At 38.9% G+C, this 21,761-nt stretch overlaps 1 protein-coding gene across 3 annotated transcripts in view; it reads left to right on the top strand.

The window, feature by feature from the left end:
- Positions 1 to 21,761, top strand: part of Clvs1 (clavesin 1) — a 169,471-nt gene that overhangs the window by 144,268 nt on the left and 3,442 nt on the right. For all 3 annotated transcript variants that reach the window (XM_069990793.1, XM_069990794.1, XM_069990795.1), the window contains exon 5: positions 99 to 334. In XM_069990793.1, coding sequence (XP_069846894.1) covers positions 99 to 334 — 236 coding nt within the window. The remainder of the gene's footprint in view (positions 1 to 98; positions 335 to 21,761) is intronic.

A 21,761-nucleotide genomic window follows, 5' to 3' on the forward strand; every position in this document is an offset into this window, starting at 1 on the left:
CCAATTTGTCATTGCTTAATTGTGTATCAGATTAAATACTGGGTTGTGTTTCAGAGTTGATTTTTTTTCTTGCTTAATGTTTTTCTCTTTCTTTCCAGATTTTCCTGCATGGAAACAATTTAAACAGCCTTCACCAACTAATACACCCTGAATTTTTGCCCTCTGAATTTGGAGGAACACTTCCTCCTTATGACATGGGAACTTGGGCCAGGACATTACTCGGTCCTGACTACAGTGATGAAAATGACTATACTCATACTTCCTACAATGCCATGCATGTGAAACACACATCCTCCAACCTGGAGAGAGAATGCTCACCCAAGCCCATGAAGAGGTAAGACCCCAATCACCAGTTCCTTGTGCACAGAGGTCACTTCAAGGTTTTTTTTTATGTAGATCTATGGTAGATTAAGTAGTTAAAGACTTTGTGAGCACAGAATTGAATAAAATTAATTGCAACATATTATCAGCTGATTTCATTAGAATTTACAGTAAATGAGGTTTGGCTGGTAGAGAAACATAGTTGTCCCCATGTTAATTGTTAAAGGCTAACAACCTTAGTCACAGCCCTGGCTATAAACCACATAATAGGCCTCGGAGATATACTAGTTGGCAAGGCAACCTGCTAGAGAATGTGCCTGTCACTCAATCCTTTGGAGCCAAAACAGCATTTGCTTGGCTGCAGCACTGATTAGGCACCAAGAGCATCAATATGAATAAGACTTGGAAAGAACAAAGAGGCATGCCTCTGGAAAATCTGTCAAGTGAGACTTTTGGGGAACATCTTGATAAAATTATTTGCATTCAAGCTAGACTCTGACTGAGGAATATCAGCAACCTGGTAAAAGAAAGGGCATCACTATACTAAACAGAGGGGACATACAGAAAGACATAGAGGCCTACAGTGATGAGATGGTATGATGCGATCAACAAGTTTGCAAGAATGGGGGAAGGTCCAGGCACTGCTGGCACACTCCTCGTTACTGAGGAGGCTGAGATTTGAGGATCAAGGTTCAAAGCCAGGCTGGGTAGGAAAGCATGTGACTCCAATTAACCACCAAAATGCTAGAAATGCTAGAAATGAAGTTGTGGCCCAAGTGTAGAGTACAAGCTTTGATCACAAAAGCTAAGGTCTTGAGTGCCCAGGATCTGAGATGAAGCTCTAGTAGTGACATTAAAAAAAATGGGCGCAGGGCATACATAGATTGGCAGTAGAGCATCAGAGAGCGTTGGATCCAAGTGCTACTGTTTTTAAGAAAGTGTCATGGAAGAAGAATGCTGTTGTTGTTACTATTACTATTACAATTATGATTACTATTAGTTGCAGTGTTGGGAATGGAACAGGGCCTTATGCATGCTAGAAACATATTCTAACACTGAGCTACTCCCCTATCCCAAATCAGGCATTAAAAAAAAATTGGCATGCAGATAGTGTGAGAACTGTTTTAAAAAAGTCTAAAACCTGGGGCTGGGAAGGTGGTCCAATGGTAGAGTGCTTGCCTTGCATGCATGAGGCCCTGGCTTCGATTCTTTAGCACCACATAAGCAGCAGAAGAAAAAAGCCGGAAGTGGCACTGTGGCTCAAATGGTAGAGTGCTAGCCTTGAACTGAAGAGCTGAGGGACAGCGCCAGGACTAGAGTTCAGACCCCATGACTGACAAAAAAAAAATATATATATATATAAAACCTTATTTTTAAGGCTAAAAACCCCTTTTGTCACTATCTCTAATCTTAATCCCAATTTTCCCAATAGGTGACCATTGTCATCAGCCTAAAGTGGGCTCTTCTATTCTCTTTTCCATTCATCATATGCATCTGTGCTCACCACTAGAAAACATCTAAGAGTGTGGATTTGTTGGCTAAGATTACTATAATAAACTACCATATATTAGCTGATGTGACCAACAGACATAAATGTCCTTGTAGTTCTGGAAGCTACTAGCATTAAGATCAAGGGTTTGGTGGTATTGGTTTCTTTGAAGCATCTCTTCTTAGCTTGTGGATAGCCATCTTTCCCTTCTGTCTTCCCCTGGTTTTTCTTATGTGTGTCTGTGCTGATTTCTTTTAAATACATCAATCGTATTGGAATGGAGCCCATTCTATTGATCCCGTTTTACCACAATTACCTCTATAAAGACTTTATCTCCAAATATATCCACTCTTAAGGACATATGAGTTTAGCAGGGGATGAAGACATAATTCAGTCCATCAGACTGTGATGTGACATCTTTCAAAGTCAGCACAACTGCACATAGCTTGTGTTTTTTAATGACTCCAGAATATGGATATATCAGTGTAGTCATTTCTTCATTGCTGAGCTTTTAGGTTGTTTCAAGCTTTTTCTCTATTTCAAACAAGGCTTGATAAATATCCACAGGCAGGCCTTCCTCTAGGCTGGTTCCTTTGGGTGGACTTTGGGGCCCTGCACTTGCTGGGAGACAGGGTGTGTACATTTTAAATTTTAGTCCGCAATGCCTAAATGCATGAGACTGAGTGATACTGTTAGATAGTGGACACTGAGTTTTATCAGCAATGTGTGAGAATCTCTCTCTCCAAGGCCCTTGAGAAATGTTCATTATTATTAGGCTTTACTTTTAATTTAATCTTGATATTAAGACATTACTTGAATTTAATCTTGATATTAAGACATACCATGGTCACTTTGGTTTTCTTATGAGATAGTGAGACTAGTCAAGAAAAAAGTATAACTAAATCTGCACTAACTAAATCTGTACCCACTATCTTATTATGTAATTGTTACACCTCTGTACATCACCTTGATAATAAAATTAAATTAAAAAGAAAAAAGAAAGATTTTTATCTTTCATATTTAAAAAAATGAAAATGAGATTTACAGGGTTATTAGGGGCCAGATACTAAAAGTCTTTGGAAGATCAAATAGGAAGGTAAGGGCCATAGTTGACACAAAGCAGTGGAGAATTTGCTCCATTCCAGAAGGTTTGGCTGTGGAGAAGGATGAGTGTCTATCAAAGTGTCCTGGAGGTAACTGGATGTTTGTACCTAGGATAAAGGCTTCCATACATCTGTCTAGCTGTGAACATGATTCTCTAATGTCTAATGGGGAGAAGGCTTTTGTTGGGATGGGAAAGGTCTATAACAAGTCATTGAGTCCTCAGGGTAGCAGTCAGTGATCTCTGGAAATCATGTTCATGATGTTTGAGAAGTTGGTTTTTGTCTTTCCAAAGAAGAACTGACCTTGCCTTACTGACTGGCTCAGGTGAGATTGTCCATTTCTTGTCCTAACTTAGTCTTAACCAAGTAGACAGAATAAAGCAACTCAGTGTTCTGAGTCTTTTATCTGCACTTTAATCTTCACTGTAGTTGTATGATAAAGATGCTATTGCTATCTTCACTTCACTAATAAGGAAACTGGACTCAGAGAAATTGACTGGCCAGTGGGTATGATCCCACAGCAGCAGCAGGTAAATGACTGTTCTGAAATTCAGAGCTGGTCAAGCCTACTCCGGGCTCTCTGTTCAGGTCCTGTATAAGACCTATTCTCACTGCTCTTCCTCATGCCTCTGTCCTTTCTCCCCATGTCCTCTATAGTGGGAATGGGGATACTTCATGAGTCTTGTCTCTATGAATTTCTAGAAACCCTTGAATAATACCATCATATCATCACATGTTTGAAACTCCAAAGTCAAGTAGCATAACATAGGAAGTTGCCACTTTCCCTCCAGATCACTAGTCACAGCAGTACATCTCTTTTGAACGACTAGAAATCTCCTGATTTCAAATTCCTGTGAACCTGAGGTTCATAGAAGTTAGTAGTTTCTACTAGTAGATTGTGAGTTCTGGAGGAAAAAAACCCATTGTGCAGCTTTCACCTTATCCTTGGTAGGAATCCAACTCAGTGCTCAATGTGTAGTAGACATGTAGCAGAAACCTATCTGTGCATGCGAAATCTGTGCACATGTTAATGTCAAATCAAAACAAGTCTCTCCAAAACTCATCCTTGATGCATTTATTCAGGAGTATCAAATACAAGGAAAGCACTCATTTCCTCAGTCTTTAGCATGGGTCTGGTGGGTTCTACTTACACTCTCTCACATCCTAGTCAAGGAGAGAAGTCATGCCAGTAAATGATTGCAGTTGGGCCAGGACAAAAGACACAGTATGAAGAAGAAAAACCTGCCTTGGCATCCTGTAGAAGCATCGCCGATGTCAGCTAGGAAGATGCCATGGAGGACTCACTGGATACCCAGGGTCTGGAGCACAAGTTCATTCCTTTTTTTTTGAGAGTAAGAAATCCAAGGCAGGGGCTGGGAAGGTGGCTCAGTGGTAGAGCACTTGCCTTGCATGCCTGAGGCCCTGGGTTTGATTCCTCAGCACCACATAAGCAAAAAGAAAAAAGCCGGAAGTGGCACTGTGGCTCAAGTGGTAGAGCGCTAGCCTTAAGCTGAAGAGCTGAGGGACAGCGCCCAGGCCCAGAGTTTAGGCCCCATGACTGGACCCCCCCAAAAAAAAAAAAAGAAATCCAAGGCAAGCAAGAGAGAGAACATAGCAATTACATACATGCCTCAGTTGCCCCAACAAAGCAACCAACATGGCCTTCTCATTCCTGCTGCCTTTTGTGACAGCATCCTTGAACCCTTGTCTGGGATTTTCAGGCAGGAACAGGAAGGGTGTTGATATCTGCAAGCAAGAACCACCTCCGCTCTGTCTACTGTCAGGTACCTCACTGATCAAAGAAGAGAGTAGCCACCATTCATAATGGCTTTGGATGTCTCAGAACTCATAGAGGCAAGGGAACATTGAAAACAGAATTTGGAAATCTTTGAGGATTATCTCTCCTAGTTTCCTACTTGACAGTTCTTTTCTCCAGTACAGATTGTCAAGTGCTCCCATTTGTACCATCCAGAGACAGAAGGCAGCTGGGGACAATGTGTTCCTGCTGCATGGCCATGTTAGAAGTGTCCATTGTTCTGAGCCAGATGCCCTTGGAAGAGAATTTGGTACATACTTCCTATCATTCTACTACAGACTTCAAGTTTATTTGGAGTAAAATGTGCTTTAATAGACTCTCCTTGAGATCTAATGTGGCTTCTGAACACATATGGACACTGAGTTCCAAGAGGTTCTTTTGAACAGTGCTTTTTAGTATCTGTGCAGGGTAAAATCTAAGATGCCTGAAACTCTTTTTAGTGAATAAATGGTTCTAACAAACTCTGAGCTTCTTCCTCCAGTAAGTGTAGCTCAAGGCTTACTTATTTAAAAAATTAGTAGTTTAGATAAGAATTTTTCTGACTAGAACATTTTTTGTATCATTCTTGTTTTTAATCCAGTGATGATCTTCAGAGGTGTGGCATTCTTTGCTTTAGTATTAAATGACCTAGAGTCTGGCTTTTTTCTTTTTTGTCGGTTGTGGGGCTTGAGCTCTGGTCTTGGGTGCTGTCCCTGAGCTCTTCAGCTCAAGGCAAGCGCTCTGCCGCTTGTGCCACAGTGCCACTTACGGTTTTCTAGTGGTTTATTGGAGATAAGAGTCTCACGGACTTTCCTGCAGGGGCTGGATTTGAACCTCGATCCTCAGATCTCAGCCGCCTGAGTAGCTAGGATTACAGGTGTGAGCCAACCGAGCCCGGCTTGAGTCTGGCATTTTTAACTTCTCATTTCCCTTTTTATTTTATTTCTTAGGAGCTATTTCTTTGCTCTTAGGGCATTGGCTGCTCATAAAACACATTTATGGAACATCCCATTTCCTCCTATCTAATTCACTATTTAAGTGTGTATGAAGAGTATGCAGCCAAATTTGCTAAAATTGTCCAACAAATAACAATAAAGAGGTTTTGCATCCATTATGATTATGTTGTTGCAAATAAGAGGAAAAAATCTCAATAGAACTTTTAAAAATTAGCTTACATGAGTTATATAGGAGTAGAGTTCATTGTTACATCTCTATACATGTTTACAGAGTACTCCAGTCATTCACTTCATCTTTCGCACTTCCTGTCTCCCTGTCGCCCCTGAAGTATCCACAACAAGATCTCTTGATCATTTAGTTTTTTGTTTTTTTGGTTTTTTTAATATTTTTATTGTAAAGATACTATACAGAGGGTTACAGTTACATGAGTGAGGTAATGAGTACACTTCCTCTTGAACATTGTTACCCCCTCCATTGTTTTCCCCCTACCATCCCCTCCCTCCCTCCCTTCCCTGAGGTTCTTTTTTTTTTTTTTTGATTGTGATTAAGTGATTACATAATTTCCGGAAATTCACAGTATTGTGGAATAATGATGCTCATTTAAAGTCACAAGTTCATTCTAACTTTCCTGGAGCAAATTGTCTATCACAGTCTGTAATATATAACGGTGCTCACATGTTATATACCATATATGTTGATCATTTAGTTTTAAATGATCTGTTTCAACAGTACTCAACCTCTTTCTTCCTCTCTGCCATTCAAAGTAGGCTCTTCAAACACGAAGGAACATTTGTTGTCTTACTCGTGAGATATCTCAAATTAAATTGGCTGCAGTGATGCTATACCAATGCTGACCACAGAAACTAGATTTGCTCTACCACCCAGCACAATTGGACAATTCCCAGGCAGCTGGCTGCCCCGACTATTCATGGAGAGGAAGATGCCCAGACATAAAGAGCTTTTGCAGCTAGGAAGAGGAGGGCCTGGACCATGGCTGAGAACAAACTCTTTTGTTAAAGGCTAAGTTATAAGAACAAGGGTGAAATTTCTTACGAAAGAAGTAAATGCATGCTTTTTAAATCAGTTTGTGGATTTTATGACATCTCTTAATTATTAGACAACATTTACTAATTACTTTCTGGTTTTAGTCTTTATTACTGATAAAGTAATTAAGCTGGCTACAAATATTATTTACAAAACAAATGTACATACACAAAAGAGTAATTACTGATGAATGATTAGCTACTTTGGGGCAGATGTTCAAAGCGTATCTGCATATATATATTTATATAAAAAAGTACATATATGTAATGTCTTATGATTATTAATAATACTCCTGCATGCAGACTCAGGGTAAGGATCTTGAGCCACCTCCTAGAGTTGGAGCTGTCAAAATACAGGCTGATGGTCCAGTGATAAAAAGCTTGGACTACACATGGCACTCAGAAGAGAAAGCTATGATTGACATCTCTCCGCATGTTAAAGATCCCAAGTTGATCTATTTCATTGGTTTCTTCTCATCTTTGTCCAGCCCCAAGGGCAGCTCTTGACAATGCAGTTAATAAGTTCCAGAAAATAAAGAGCGTCTTTCTTGGTATTTCTTGGCAAAAAAAGAACTCTGAAAATCTAGAATTTGTGCTCTTTCTTTCTTCTCTGGGCCTATTACCATGATCAGAAAGTAGGTGCATGATCGCCCAGAAGAGCAGGGAACAATCCTGGAATAATCTGGAGTATTATCCAAAAAGCCTTGGATGATAGGAGCAAGATCTAGATTAAAAACTGTATTTCCTATCTTGTATAATTTTATCTGATCGGGGGAGGAGGGAAAGCAGAGAAATGGTGGAACAAAGGGTGAACTAATTCAGCAGTGAAACCCATTAGATACTATGTTTGAAATGAACTATATAACTTGGGGGGAAGGAAGACAGGAGGAAAAAATCTTGGAGAGAATGAGGGGATATGACACTGTTCAAAATGAAATGTACACATTACCTGAATTGTGTAACTGTACATTATCTCTATAATAAAAGGAAAAACATAAAAAAGTAAAAACAAAACAAAACCAAAACCAAAAATAACTGTATGTTCCCATTGTACAGAAGTGACACATATTTTCAACCAGGGCTTGCAGAGAGAAAAGATGTATTTTACTTCATTCTCTCGCTTGCTTGAGCAGGTTTCTTTGCACTGTTCTACTTCAGACAGTCTCCATTTTTCAAGATGCTTCCCTATAAAATGTTTACAAAGAATACACATTAATCTGGGTGCCAGGGGCTTACTGTATTTTGAGGACAGCTTCATTCTTACTTATATAATGTATCATGTCCTAATGAGTAGAGCACAATCTCAGCTGTGTTCTAAGTTGTTCACTGTCTGGTGTCCAGCTGAAATAAGATGGAACTTTTAAGCTCTGAGATGTCATTGCTACTCTGGTAGCTAATATCATGTCACTACTTAAGAAAGGTTACTAAGGAAACCATAAATGCCTGATGGTTTATGCCAGTTAATTGGATACTATAGTGTGCTGCATACAGGATGAGAAAATTTGTTTACAGTTTTTAAAGAACCTGAAATATAGCCACATGGCCTCATGATTACTTGTGCCTCTGACTGTCATTGGCATTCGGCTTTTACAGTTTGTCTTTCTACAGCAGAAGGGAAGAAGGCTATCCCCTATAAGCGTACCCTATATATCCATGGGACAATGAAGTGTAAGAAAATCTATATGATTAACTCAGTCCTTAAGAAAATGAATGGAGCTATTAAACCTGTGTACAATGGCATGTTATCTCTTTTAAAGAATAACATAAAAAACATGTGAGATGAAGATTTCTAAGCTATTGGGGTTGAATTGAGGGGAAATGAACAGATGTGGTTGAACTACTTGAGTAGAGTTCCCAGCACAAACTGTGATTACTAATGACGCATGCTCTGAAAAAAGAAATTCCTGTTTGCTAAGTGTCATGCTCAGATATGATTACTTGGAATGAGAGATAAAGCCTAGGTGAGAAAGCTCTGGCCTATCTCTTGTGACTCGTTGCAATTGGTAAACACCTTACAACAGTCCATGTAAACTGTGTCTGTCTTCAACATCCCTCCAGCAAAGAACCTCTCTCAGAACGTTTCATGATTGCATGGAGAAAAACAAATATGTGATGTAATATACATTAAATATAATCTGAGCAATGTCATACTTGGAAGTAATAAGCAAGCAGGTGTGTTAGTATACATCTGTAATCCCAGCAATTGGGAGAGAGAGGGTGGAGCATTTAACACTAGCTTAGAGAAAGATAGCAAGACTCTATGTCAAAAATAATTTTTATTTTTAAAAAAAGTGTAGCTCGAGTGGTAGAACACTTGCCTAACAAGCTTAAGGCCAGAGTTCAATTCCCAGCCTCATCAACACCCACCTTGGCCCTGAAAAATAACAACAGTGTGATGCTTGAATACAGTGCTCAAGTTCTCTTTTTAGTTTTAACTAGATTTTACAGACTTTGTGGTAGATATTTGAGTGTAAAATGTCAAAATGCTCAGTTTTTATATCAAGGCCATAAACAACGAGCATTCTATTGGAAACTCCTTTGCAATCCCACATAGAATGCTACTCTTGGGGCCCTTGTCATAGTGATCAGCACCAGCTAGGCCTCTCATTTTGCTCTGTACTTTTCAAAAGGGGCCCCAAGGAGACATGTCCAAGTACTATAGCCTAAGCTCAGCTTCATGCCTTTGAGGCCATGGGATGCTTTTATTTTCTGCTTTATTACCTTCATCTACTAATCTGCCCTTCTCTCTCAATGATTTCTTGAATGCTCCTTGGTGTCTTGCTCAGTGTGAACTTCAAATACTAGATTTTCTTGCAACTCAAACATAAACACTCATTCATCTCTTTTGATTCTACAAGCTCTCCCAAGGAATTCTCCTCCATCCCAAAGGAATTTACCTTCCTTTGTTTTAATATTTCCATTCCAGAATATTCTTTGCCTTAGTGTCACATGTCCAATTGTCTACATGATTGCTTTACCCAGAATCACACTAACCATGTCTAAAACCAAGAAGCATCCCCTCTTCCCACCCCAGTCAGCACCTCTTCCAGAATGCTCTTCCGCCAACTAGATGTGAAAAATCTAACTCTTCCAGAAACTTCTTTCCTCCCCATCTTATATCCACTAATCATCAGGTCTTGTTGATTTTATTCACTAAATATTATTGAGTTCATTTTCTTTCTACCTACATGCTTAGTGACAATTCCAAACTACCAGGATCTCTTGCTTGGAGTTTAGTCACAGAGTTTGTCTGTCTTCCTTCCCCCAACTTGTTCTCTTTATAAAAGGCAGAGGGAGACATTTAAAAAGCTTTCTATGTTATCCCTCACTACCAATAACTTGCTTCTAGAATAAAGATGAACACATTTACCATGTCTTATTCTGCCCCGCATATTGAACCTTGTACCGCCCCCGCCTCTTGCTTCCCATTCTCCAGCCTCTCTAACAGAGTTTTACTTCAATTCTGCATTTCACTAAATCTAAAAGATTTTCAATGTTAAGGCATATTTTGATCTCAGGGATTTCTTTTTAACTTAGAATTGTGGAACTGTGTTAGTTCCTGGAATTAGCCCTGACCCTTCCAATTGCAGGGAATTTTCTCCCATTTCCCTTCCTCCTGTTTTGCCTAAGCAATATTTTCTCTTGTCTTTCAAGTTGTACATGAGACTTCTGACCACCTCTTCCTCAAATCTGGGCCAAGTTCCCATTAGGCATTCTCAGAGTTCACTGTAATGATTTAAAACATGGGGTGAGCTTAGGACTGGTGTTTTGTTCACAGACATGTTTAAAGTCTATGTTCTTCATAGACCATAGACCCAAGGACACACAGGGGCTTGGGCAGACTTATTTACAACTTGATCCTCAACAGCTAATATTTGCACGTTATTTAATTTTCTCAGCAAAATAATAAGGTGCATTCATTCATTCATTCATTTTTATCTCCTTCAGGGAAATTTATGTCCCAGATAGCTTGCTGCTTAGATACACAATTACTAATTTGAACTCATGAACTGTGATTACAGGTCCTGTTCTCTTAATGGTCCTCTATTTAGACTATGTTTTGACACTTAGCAGATTTTCAACAAAGACCTATTTGACAAATACATAAAATTTTTCAAAAGATTAAGTGCTACAATGTTGATTGTTAATGTAAATCCAAAAAGTAGAAAACATGACAAGATTGGAGAATTAGTTATGGATGATCTCAGAAGCCATTTTGAATCTTAATCAAACACTGAAGTAAAGATCATATTAAGGTCTTGTTCATTACTGATGGTGGACATTTTCCATTTCATCAGTCCACAGAATAAGAGTGTTCCTGAGTACATGTACTGTCCTATAATTCCTTCCTTCCTCCCTTCTTTCTTTTTTCTTCACTCCTTTTGCCTTTTTATTCTTTCTTCAGAAAATATACACTAAGTATCTTATATACTTAGGAATATGTGAGTTACAGGATGCATAAGGTGAATTAAACCACAAAATCCATGCCTTTGGAGTGCATATAACATATACAAAGGAAATATAATACATAAGAAAACAAACAAGTGAAATTGTAGTATTGTTATTCCACAGAAGAAAAGATCCAAGTATGATGTTTCATATCTATAATCTAAACTACTCAAGAGGTAGAGGCTGGAGGATCGGAGTGTAGGACTAGACCTTAGCAAGATACAATCTCAAAAACAAACTAAAAGCTCAAGGGGTAGTATAAAGTTCTAGTAAGTTCAAGGCACTAAGCTCAATCTCTAGTACCATAGAAAGGAAGAAAAGGAGGAAGAGGAGAAGAAGGAGAAGGAGAATATAATAGGATGGGAAGAGAGGAGCTCATGGATGTAGGGAGGATGAAGAACTCCCTTCAGGGGTATAACCATGTAAACCAGACCTGATGATTGAGAATTTAACTGAGTGAGGAAAGAGCATCCAAGATCTGAATATTCCTGGAATAGGGAAAAGCCTAGCACACAGAGGGAATTCTAGATTTGAGCACAGGAGAGAGGGGCCTGTGATAAAGCTGAGGAGCCTGCAGATGCTGCAGGAGGCTGGCAAGAAGCATTTCAAGTAGAGAAGAGGCATTATTGTGACTGGATATTACACTGAAAAACCACAGTGGAGATGAAATATCAAAAAGGAACAGGGACTAGCACCAATAAATACCAATGAACATGAAATTATCCAGACCCAGGGACAGGCTTAGCTTGGGGTGGATGGTGAGTAAGAGATGAGATCTCTTACAAGAAGGGCAGGTTCTTTGTTTCTAATCCCCCCCTTCCTTGCTTTTGTTCTGCGCTCTGCACCCATGGTGTCTCCTGTGTTCTGAGTACAGGGCTCCAAGGGTACAGAGGAATCTATATTCACTTCATGCATAAATTACTGTAAAGAAGACAAGTAGCTAGTATAAGTTTGACTTATTTCCCTTGAGGCACCAGAACTGTTTTCCACCAGCCTGTCTGTTGTGGGGGAAGGGTGAGTATTTTTTGTTTATCATAATAAACTTTCACTGGCAAAGAAATCAAATCCAGACCAAAGCAGAACTTCTTATGCACAATGCTGGGCAAGAAAGAGCATCAATGTTGGTGCATTCTCTCTAGTGCTCTGCAATTATTTTCCTCATCCTATAGCCCAACATTCCATTCTCACAGCAAACCCAGGGTCATGCAGGTCATTGCTTACCCTCAGAGAGGTTAAACAAGGAATACAATTAATAATAAGTCACAAAAGGAATATAATTGCAGTTGACTTCATTATTATCAGTGGCATTCTAATCACAGTTCTTACTATTGAAAAAGTTCATTAGCTGATAACACCTGCTCGGATTCCAGCCAGTGTTTGTGAGGAAGCTTCCCTAGTGCAGCCTGGGGCATCTTGACACAGAACAGGGCCCTCTGCATCAGCACTATGTGAAGCTCATGGTCACCTGCAGATGCCGGCACCCCCCATCACTTCTTCCATCACTACAGGAACTCCCAAATATGGCATGCTTGCCCCAGGTTGAAGACAGTGCTGGAGGCTCATCTGAGTAGAGTAGCGCTACCCTCTCCACACCTAATCACATCTTTCTGCTTCATCTGTTTCCTAGTACCTCACTTCCCAGAATTCTCATTTGCTTCTGTGTTTATTATCTGTGTCAGCACCATCAACTCTCTTCATGGGACAGCCTAGACTAATTTCTGACACTAAACTATAGGCCTACTAAATCATTGTTGACTTAACAAGGTACAATTGTGACTCTCCTGGGTTTTTTTTCTTTTTTCTTTTTTTTTAATTGTCAAGGTGATATATAAAGGTTACAGTTACATAAGCAAAGGAATAGGTACATTTCTTGTCAAACTTGTTAAGCATTATAATGAATTCTTTTAGCTCTTTAAAATAAGGAACAAACTGGTGAAGAGAACAAGGGATTTGATTCAGAGTTGTACCTCCCAGACCTGCTTCAGGCAGAAGGAAGCAGATTTCCTTTTAGGGAGGCCTAGAAGCAGAAGGCATCTAACTGTCCCATGCCTGCTTACTCAGGCAGACTTAACTGTAGAGAAAAGGTTGGATTTTTTTTAAATATTGTTTTCAATAGTTATATGAAGGAGTTTCAATGTAACCTATGCATTTATGTGTACAGTGCGTCATGAGCAGAATGGCCCATTCCCTCATTCTCCATTTCTCTTCTATCCCCTCTTCACCCATAAGGTTGGGATTTCTACAGTGTAGACAAACCACTGGGCATATGGATAAAATGTAGACTCTGATACCGTAGGTCAGAGGTTTGAATGCCTAAGAACCTGCATTTCTAACCGCTCTTATGGGGGTCCTAGGCTGCTGCCCTGGCCATGCGTGGCATGGCGTGGCAAGATCACAGTGGGTGGGCCTCTCATGAGCCAGGCTAGATTGATATGCTCTCTGGATATGTTCAAAGTTATTTTTCAAAAAGAACTATCCAGCGTTTGAGAATTAACATAAAAATGACTAAAGCACAGAATGGTTACATGACTTATCACCAAGCTAGTGAATGGTAAAATAGCTTACATTCAGTTCTATTTATTCTAAGTAAAATACTATCTGCCTTTTAAGATCTGTCCTCATGCTGTTTGAACATTCATTCATTCAAACATTAATCTAATCACTTGGCCCTTTGTTGATCCAGAAAGAGTTTATAAAGCACCTTCTCCTTGATATTTGCTTGTGGTTCTTGCTGTGGCTGCTGTCTTGGATGTCTTTTCTTAACCCACCTGCCCAAATTCTACTTTGTATTTTTTTTCTTTGAGTTATGTCTTTTTTTTTAAATAAGGTTTTTTTTTATTGTGAGAATACTGTATAGAGGAAGGGTTACAGTTACACGAGCAAGGTAATGAGTACATATTTTATCAAGCATTGTTGTCTCCTCCTTTGTTTTTCCCCTACCATCCCTTCCCGCCCATCTCCACAATTACACTCCCTCGCCCCCCCAGCCTAAATTGTAAAGTTCATTTTTCAACATAGCGTCTTGTACATCTCATTGTTGCAATGGTTCCACCTGTATCCCTATTTAAACAACTTTTTCCCTTCTGCTCCCCAAATTATACTAACATCAAATACAGTGAAAAAAGGGGTTATACCATGGGGGAAGGACATACAAAGCAACAAAAAAATCATGAGATACCTTATAAATATGTTAGAAGCAATAGCAAGAAAGAAAAAAAACCCTCTTGTCCTTATCTTGGGGTTCATTTCACTTAACATAATCTTATCTGATCTTTTCTGCTTGTCTCAGACATATACTAGTTATTGCAAATAAGGGAAACCATGGGACCTATGTTTCTTTGGGCCTGGCTTACTTCAATTAATATAATTTTTTCCAAGTCTTTCCATTTCCTAACAAATGGGGCGATGTCATTCTTTCTGATGGAGGCATAGAAGTCCATTGTACATATACCACATTTTCTTGATCCATTCATCTACTGAGGGGCATCTGGGTTGGTTCCATATCTTAGCTATGATAAATAATGCTGCAATAAACATAGTTGTGCTGGTCCGACTATCCTACTTTGTCTTTAAGAGAACTGACCAGTATCTTCTTCCACCACCTATGACACTGCTCTGTTTCTCAAACCCGTTCCAGGTGGGGAAAATACGACTTTTCAGAAAAATAGTTGCCACTCAGGCTGATGTGATAATCTCAAAGAAGACCCATTAACACACTCTTATTTGACTCAAAAAATAGAGCTGTGAAATGCCATTTTTTAAAATCAAGAACTGAAGCCATTCTTTCAAGCCCATCTTGCAGATGGAATAAATCATCTGCTGTCAGCAGCTTCTTGCATTTCTCTACTACTTCAGAACATGGCATTCTAATTCCCTCACAGTACCTCCACTGAGGTGTGCATCACCCAATGTCAGAGGGAGGGTAATAATAAGGGAGGCTTGGGAATGACTGGCAGCTCTTTATTCAGGTCTAAGGCAAATGAAAGATGATTCTGTTCAAAGCAGGTGCTGACAGCACCTGCAGTCATTTGCTGTGTTGCTATTTTAAGTTATGATTGGTAGCAGATAAAAACTTTCCAGAAATAGGTTCATGTTAGAAATACAAAAATTTTGTTGCTTCTGGCCATCTCAAAACAATAACCTCACAGCAAAATGCACAGTTCACACTTGAGTGAGGCTAGAGACATCAAGTATTGAACAGCTATGAGGTCAGTTGACCAGTTCAGCAATACATCAAGCCCCTAAGATTTCTATAGATCTTACTGAAATACCTGGGGTTCTTATGAAGGATGCAGGTACAATACTTACTAGCAAAGATGAAAGAATTCTAATACTCTCATATGTCATATGTACTACAGTGATCTACAGTGATTCTTTTTTGTTGTTGTTGATTGTTGGGCTTGACTTCAAGGCGTTGGTCTGTCCCTGAGCTCTTGTTGCTCAAGACAAGCTCTCTTCCAGTATTACTTCAGTAATACAGTAATACAGCCACAGTATTACTTCAGTTTTCTAGTAGTTAATTAGATATAAGAGTTTCACAGACTTTCCTGCCTGAGCTGGCCTTGATCCATGATCTTTAAATCTCACCCTCCTGTATAGCTAGGGTTACAGGTGTGAGCCACCAGTGTCCAGCTTCTGGGATTCTTCATTTTTTAAAAAGAAAACATTACAATGTATTTGTAATTGTTTTCAACTGTGTAGAGCAATATGAAGTTTCTTCCTACTCTAATGCTTTAAGTAATATGGAGTCTTGAGGAGTATTTATAAGATATATGTTCTTCTGTTCAGCAAAAAACTCTTCCATAGAAGTAAATATGATTTTGCTCACTGGAAACAAGAAAATGTTTACTGAAATAAATAACTCATTTTTTTAAAACTTGTGAAGCTTAAGTATTTCTCATATAAAGCAGCAAATCTGCTCCCTTCAATGTGAACAAATAATAAAAATCACCCTCTACTTTGCTAATACAATTTGCTACAATTTAATGAATTGGAACATAAAGAAACCAATCCAAGTCAGGTGCTGGTGGCTCACATGTGTAATACTAGCTACCCAGGAGGCTGAAATCTGAGGTTCATGGATCTAAGGCAGGGAAGTTTGTGAGGCTCTTATCTTCAATTGGCCACCAGAAAGTAGGAAGTAGAGCTCTGGTTTAAGTGCTAGAGTGATGGTCTTAAAGAAAAAAAAGCTCAGGGACAGTGCCCAGGTACTGAGTCAAGCCCATGACAAGCACACAGCAAGGGGTGGGGCAAGAAAGAAAAGGAAAAAAAGGGATATCAATGTTCTATTATTTTACCTATGCTGTTGTTAGAGTGAACCAAACATTTAGCTCAAAGCTCTTAGGCAAGAGCTCTGTGTTCTGTAACTCACATGTCAATACGTAATGCGTTTCTAATCAAATGTGATAAGCATCACTATCTGCAATTAGAATAGCTTACTCACCTTCTTTGTTTCTATATAGGATGATGATTTGGGACAAGATGACATTTTTAGCCCAGAGTTTTTGTGATGGTTACCATTCTGGGTTACAATCACTATTTATTGTTGGAAGTAGTTAGATTTCATTTATCAAAATCCTAACTCATGTTTTAAGCTAATTTGTTTAAATACTCTTAAGTGTGTTTCTACCTCAATATTTGTTTCAGGTGCTATGTAATAAGCACTTTCTAGTGTCATTGCCAGAATGGTTTACTTTACATGAAGTATTGCATTGCAACAAATCTCTTCAGCAACATCTCTGGAGTCTCATCTGCATTTACCAGGGCACTCAAGATGTACACAAAACTTCAATCAGCACACTGATCACTACATTCCAAACTAGTTTTATGCTTCTTTGAAACCTTTTAATACTTATTATATGTGGATATTTTTAGAATTATCACCTACAGAATACCATATTCAGAATTACCTATAGCTGTTCATTATCATCAACATCAGAAACAACAATTCTGTTAATTCCATTTTACGGATCAGAAAATGGAGCCTTACAGTTCACTAATTTGTTCAAGATTCTTACTTGTGAAATTAGAATAGGATCCTAGATCTGACTGATCCCCACCTTTAAATATTATGTATACTGCAAAAGAAATATCTGTAACTTGATTAAAAACAAAAAGCTTATCTATTCATATCAGAAGATTTTACTATTCAAGGAAGCCCTTTTCCCATTGGTTTCAGTGAATCAAACTAATAAGCATCCTCATTTATAAGACACTGAATGAAATCAGAAACTGTCAGTTCTTATTGTAAAAAAAAGTATTCTAATGATCAGATTATAGAATCACATTTTTATCTGTAATTAAGAGTAAGTGGTTACTTGAAAAGGATGGTGTGGGGTCAAAGGGATGGGGTAGGCAAATGAAGAGAAGCAGAGGGGGAGAAAGCAGCCAAAAAATTCAATATATATCCTACAAAATTGAGAAGGGTGATGGAAGGGGTCGGTTAGAAAGTGGTGGGTGAGAATGATGTTGAATGGGATAACATTGAGGCAAGATGCATGGTACTTAAAGCTGCTTTGCTAAATGGCAAGGCCTTTGTACAACTATTTAAAGATAGTTTTTAAATGCTGAAAATGAAATAAAATGATAACAAGTAGGGTACTTAATGATACTTCGAGATCCTTCTTTCTAATATCACAGTATTCATCCCAATACTGGGAATACTTAGAGATGTAATCAGTCCACACTGAAAGTTGATTAGGCAAAGGGGATAGATTAGATTAACTCAGAGCAGAAGTGAGCCGTAGAAGGCAAATCAGCCCAGAAACTTAGAGATGGGAAGGAAGGAGGAAAGAAAAGGTACAAAAAAGATCAGCTATATTTGAAACTCCTGATGGGATTTAACCAGCAAGGCACTTATTGTTCTTTATAAAACTATGCATTCTAACCATATGAACACACAACTCAGATTTTCATCCACAAAATGAGTAAATATGATTGCCATATGTGAAAGAAGTGAAAGATAAACAACATAACAAAGTGCTTGGAGCTTTTTGAAGGATAAACTATATAAACTGGAAATGTTTATCACCTTACTAACTCTACCAAATGATCTTTCTGAGCATGAGTGACTAATGCTCTGCCCATATTTATCCATTGGAAAAATAATTGGGAACAAGACCAAAACTGAGAAACAGATACAGAACAAGTTATCTTTACTACAAAGTTATTCTTAATTTTATGGAACAATTGGCTAAATGTTTTCTTTTTAAAAAATAAAGAATCCCAGAAGCTGGGCACTGGTGGCTCACACCTGTAACCCTAGCTATACAGGAGGGTGAGATTTAAAGATCATGGATCAAGGCCAGCTCAGGCAGGAAAGTCTGTGAAACTCTTACATCTAATTAACTACCAGAAAACTGAAGTAGTACTGTATTTTGACTCATCCAAATGGACTGAGGGCAAGATATAAGAAAAGTGATTCTCTTGTCCTCAATTTTTTTACGCTAGCATTTGTGAAAAGCAACATTTTCTTCCTATTTTCCAATGAATTTCACATATCTTATAGTATGGTTCATTTCTTATATCAAATGCCATTGTATAACAAGACACATAGTTTTATCATGTTAAAAGTAAGGAGTCCATGGGGATGGGTAACAAAAAGCCCTTTTAATATAAAGGGAATGAGATGAGGAACTAGGTTAGAAACAAGAGGCAAATTCAAGAAGAGAGAATTTGATACTGAAGCACCCGTCTACAAGATGGTAGAGGAATGGGTTAACAACAGCCTGTGTAAATGCAGCCAGCTTTCCCCTGTCTGCATTACATCAGTGCCAGTAAGGCTAGTCTGATCCCAGATAACCTCAATAGAAGCATGCAGGAAAAAAAGAAGCAATTACTTCATCATTTCCAGAGGTCATACTAGGATTACGGAGGTTAAAATCTAAGAGGAGATATAAGAGGGTCGTTGCGATGGTAAGATCCATAAATCTCAGCAGAAGTAGACTCTGATTAGCCTTGTTATTAAGGGGTGTTGATAGGGGTGGGGGTATGATAAATAATGTGCTGGTAGGTAGATTTCTAAATGGATTGAACATACAGCCAGCCTCCTGAATCCTGGGGTTCTACATAGTAGATTTAGCCAGGCAATGATGGAAAGTATTTGTAAAAGAAAAAAGAAAAGCAAATAAAAACAACCACATTGTGCATAGTTAGCCCTGCCATGACTGTTTTTTGGTCATTAGTCCCAAAACAATATAAAAGAACATAGAATTTATTCTAAGTAATCTACATGTGAGTTAAAATATACAGAAGGATCTCTGCCTTATGCTAATACAACACAGTTTTATAAGAGATTTGAACATGGAGAGTTTGATATTCATGATGGTTCTGAGTCAATTCCAACAGGTATCAAGGGCTGAGAATAATCTGAAGTGCCCAGGAGGCAAAACCAGAAACAACATACAGTATCAAAGACTTTCTTGTTGAGTTCAGGACATAGGGGAGTGGGAACCCGATGTTGGATTATATTTAAATTGCCCCCTCTCTCAAGATTTCCTATCGGGGTAATCTAGATGAGTTACTAGGTTTCCTTGTAACTTTGTGGCTATAGCTCAATGCTGGATTGTAAAATAAGGTCAATTCACATGACAGAAGAGGAATGTAGTTTATGTTTCTAACAGTAGACAGCCATTGTCTCCTCCATTTTCATAAGTATCCTAAGGGGAATGTAGTTATGCAGCTGTCCAAGGTGCTGAAGGAGGTGGCCTACTCCAGCTTCTGTGGTTCTTACGTTTGCTGGGTTTTGTTGTTGTTGTTTGTTTGTTTTTAAATATCTGGTTTTAGCATTTCAGCTTTAATATTTTCTTTTCTTCCCCTTCCCATTTTTATTTTTGCAATACTGGAGTTTGAGCTCAGATCCTTGCTGTTTTTAGGCAGGCACTAGCACTTGAGCCACTCCATTAGCCCCTTCATGAATTACTAATTTTCAAGACAGGTTCTTACTTTAGGGTTGGCCAGGACTGTGATCCTATCTGTGCTTCCCTTTGTTGCTGGGATATATGTCACTTTGACCGGGGCATTGGTAGACATGAAGTCAACAAACTTTTCATGTTCAAACAATAGCCCCCAAACTCTGCTTCCAAACAGCTTGGATTACAGGCTTGAGCCTAGTTTCTGCTTCTTACATAAATCAACACCTCTCCTTTCCCTGTATACACCCCTAGACACTTAAATAAAACAGACAGGGAAATGCATAGGAAACACATCCATCCCAGCAGTAAATAAATCCATTTTGCTTTCAAAGGCTGGCCTTGGTACATATAAACTTATATTGTTTGGATGGATTGTTATTTATAGTGGAAACCAACTGTTCTGCAGAAGTGATGTGGATTTGCTTCTCCAACTCTTAATTTTGTGTTTTCCATGGTATATGTAGATCCTGAAAGGTTTAAAGAATATTAGAGAGTTGGGCTGGGAAGGTGGCTCAGTGATAGAGTGCTTGCCTTGCATTCATGAGGCCCTGGGTTCAATTCCTCAGCACCACATAAGCACAAAAAAAGCCAGAAGTGGCTCTGTGGCTCAAGTGGTAGAGTGCTAGCCTTGAGCTAAGGAGCTGAGGGACAGCACCCAGGCCCAGAGTTCAGGTCCCAAGACTGACAAAAGAAGAAGAAGAAGAAGAAGAAGAAGAAGAAGAAGAAGAAGAAGAAGAAGAAGAAGAAGAAGAAGAAGAAGAAGAAGAAGAAGAAGAGAGGAGGAGGAGGAGGAGGAGGAGGAGGAGGAGGAGGAGGAGGAGGAGGAGGAGGAGGAGGAGGAGGAGGAGGAGGAGGAGGAGGAGGAGGAGGAGGAGGAGGAGGAGGAGGAGGAGGAGAAGAACAACAACAACAACAACAACAACAACAACATTAGAGAGTTAGTGAAGGGAACAGCGAAGTAGAGGGAACCTTAAATGCTTTATGGCCTTCAGTGCGTTCAGGAGCTGTGTGGTGGTAATAAACCTGGTCTCTTCCATTCTCTATTTGTGTTGCCTTTCTCATGTTATTTGAATTTTGATCCTTCAATTTTTCCTATTTATAGAGAAAATAATAGCACTATCCTTTAGGGTTGTGGATATGACATAACTTCATAGGCATCAAAAACTTCATAAAACAATACCAGTTGGATACAAAAATACTAGTGCAATTTTATATTGTATTTGGGTTCAAGATTAACTTTATGTTTGATAATTTGCTAAGACTCACATGACACTGAAAAAATATGACAGTTACAGTTATAGTATATTATAGCAAAAAAGATACAGATTAAAATGAGTGAAGGGAAAAGATGCACAGGTGGAGTCTAGGAGAGACCAGGGCCTTCCACATACAGTCTTATGAATAGAGCTCAATTCTCTCAGCAATTATGATGGGCAAGTGTGTAAAATGTCAACCAGGGGAGTTTCCTTGTGCTTAGGTTATTATTATTGGGTGCTCGGACCCAAGGGCAATATGTGCCTGTACAACTGGCTTCAGCTACTTACTTCAACCTCAATCACCACTCTCCTGATCAAAGAGGCCAGAGTGATAGGTGTGATCTGAAGCTAGGTATAGAAGCATAGAAAGCAATCATTTACATAAATCATATTGTTAGCATGAATTACTACCCCTGCCCAAAGCCGAAATATACAA

This window comes from Dipodomys merriami, unplaced genomic scaffold (assembly GCF_024711535.1).
Source record: "Dipodomys merriami isolate MVZ:Mamm:240054 unplaced genomic scaffold, mDipMer1.0.p SCAF_4, whole genome shotgun sequence".
NCBI lineage: Eukaryota > Metazoa > Chordata > Mammalia > Rodentia > Heteromyidae > Dipodomys > Dipodomys merriami.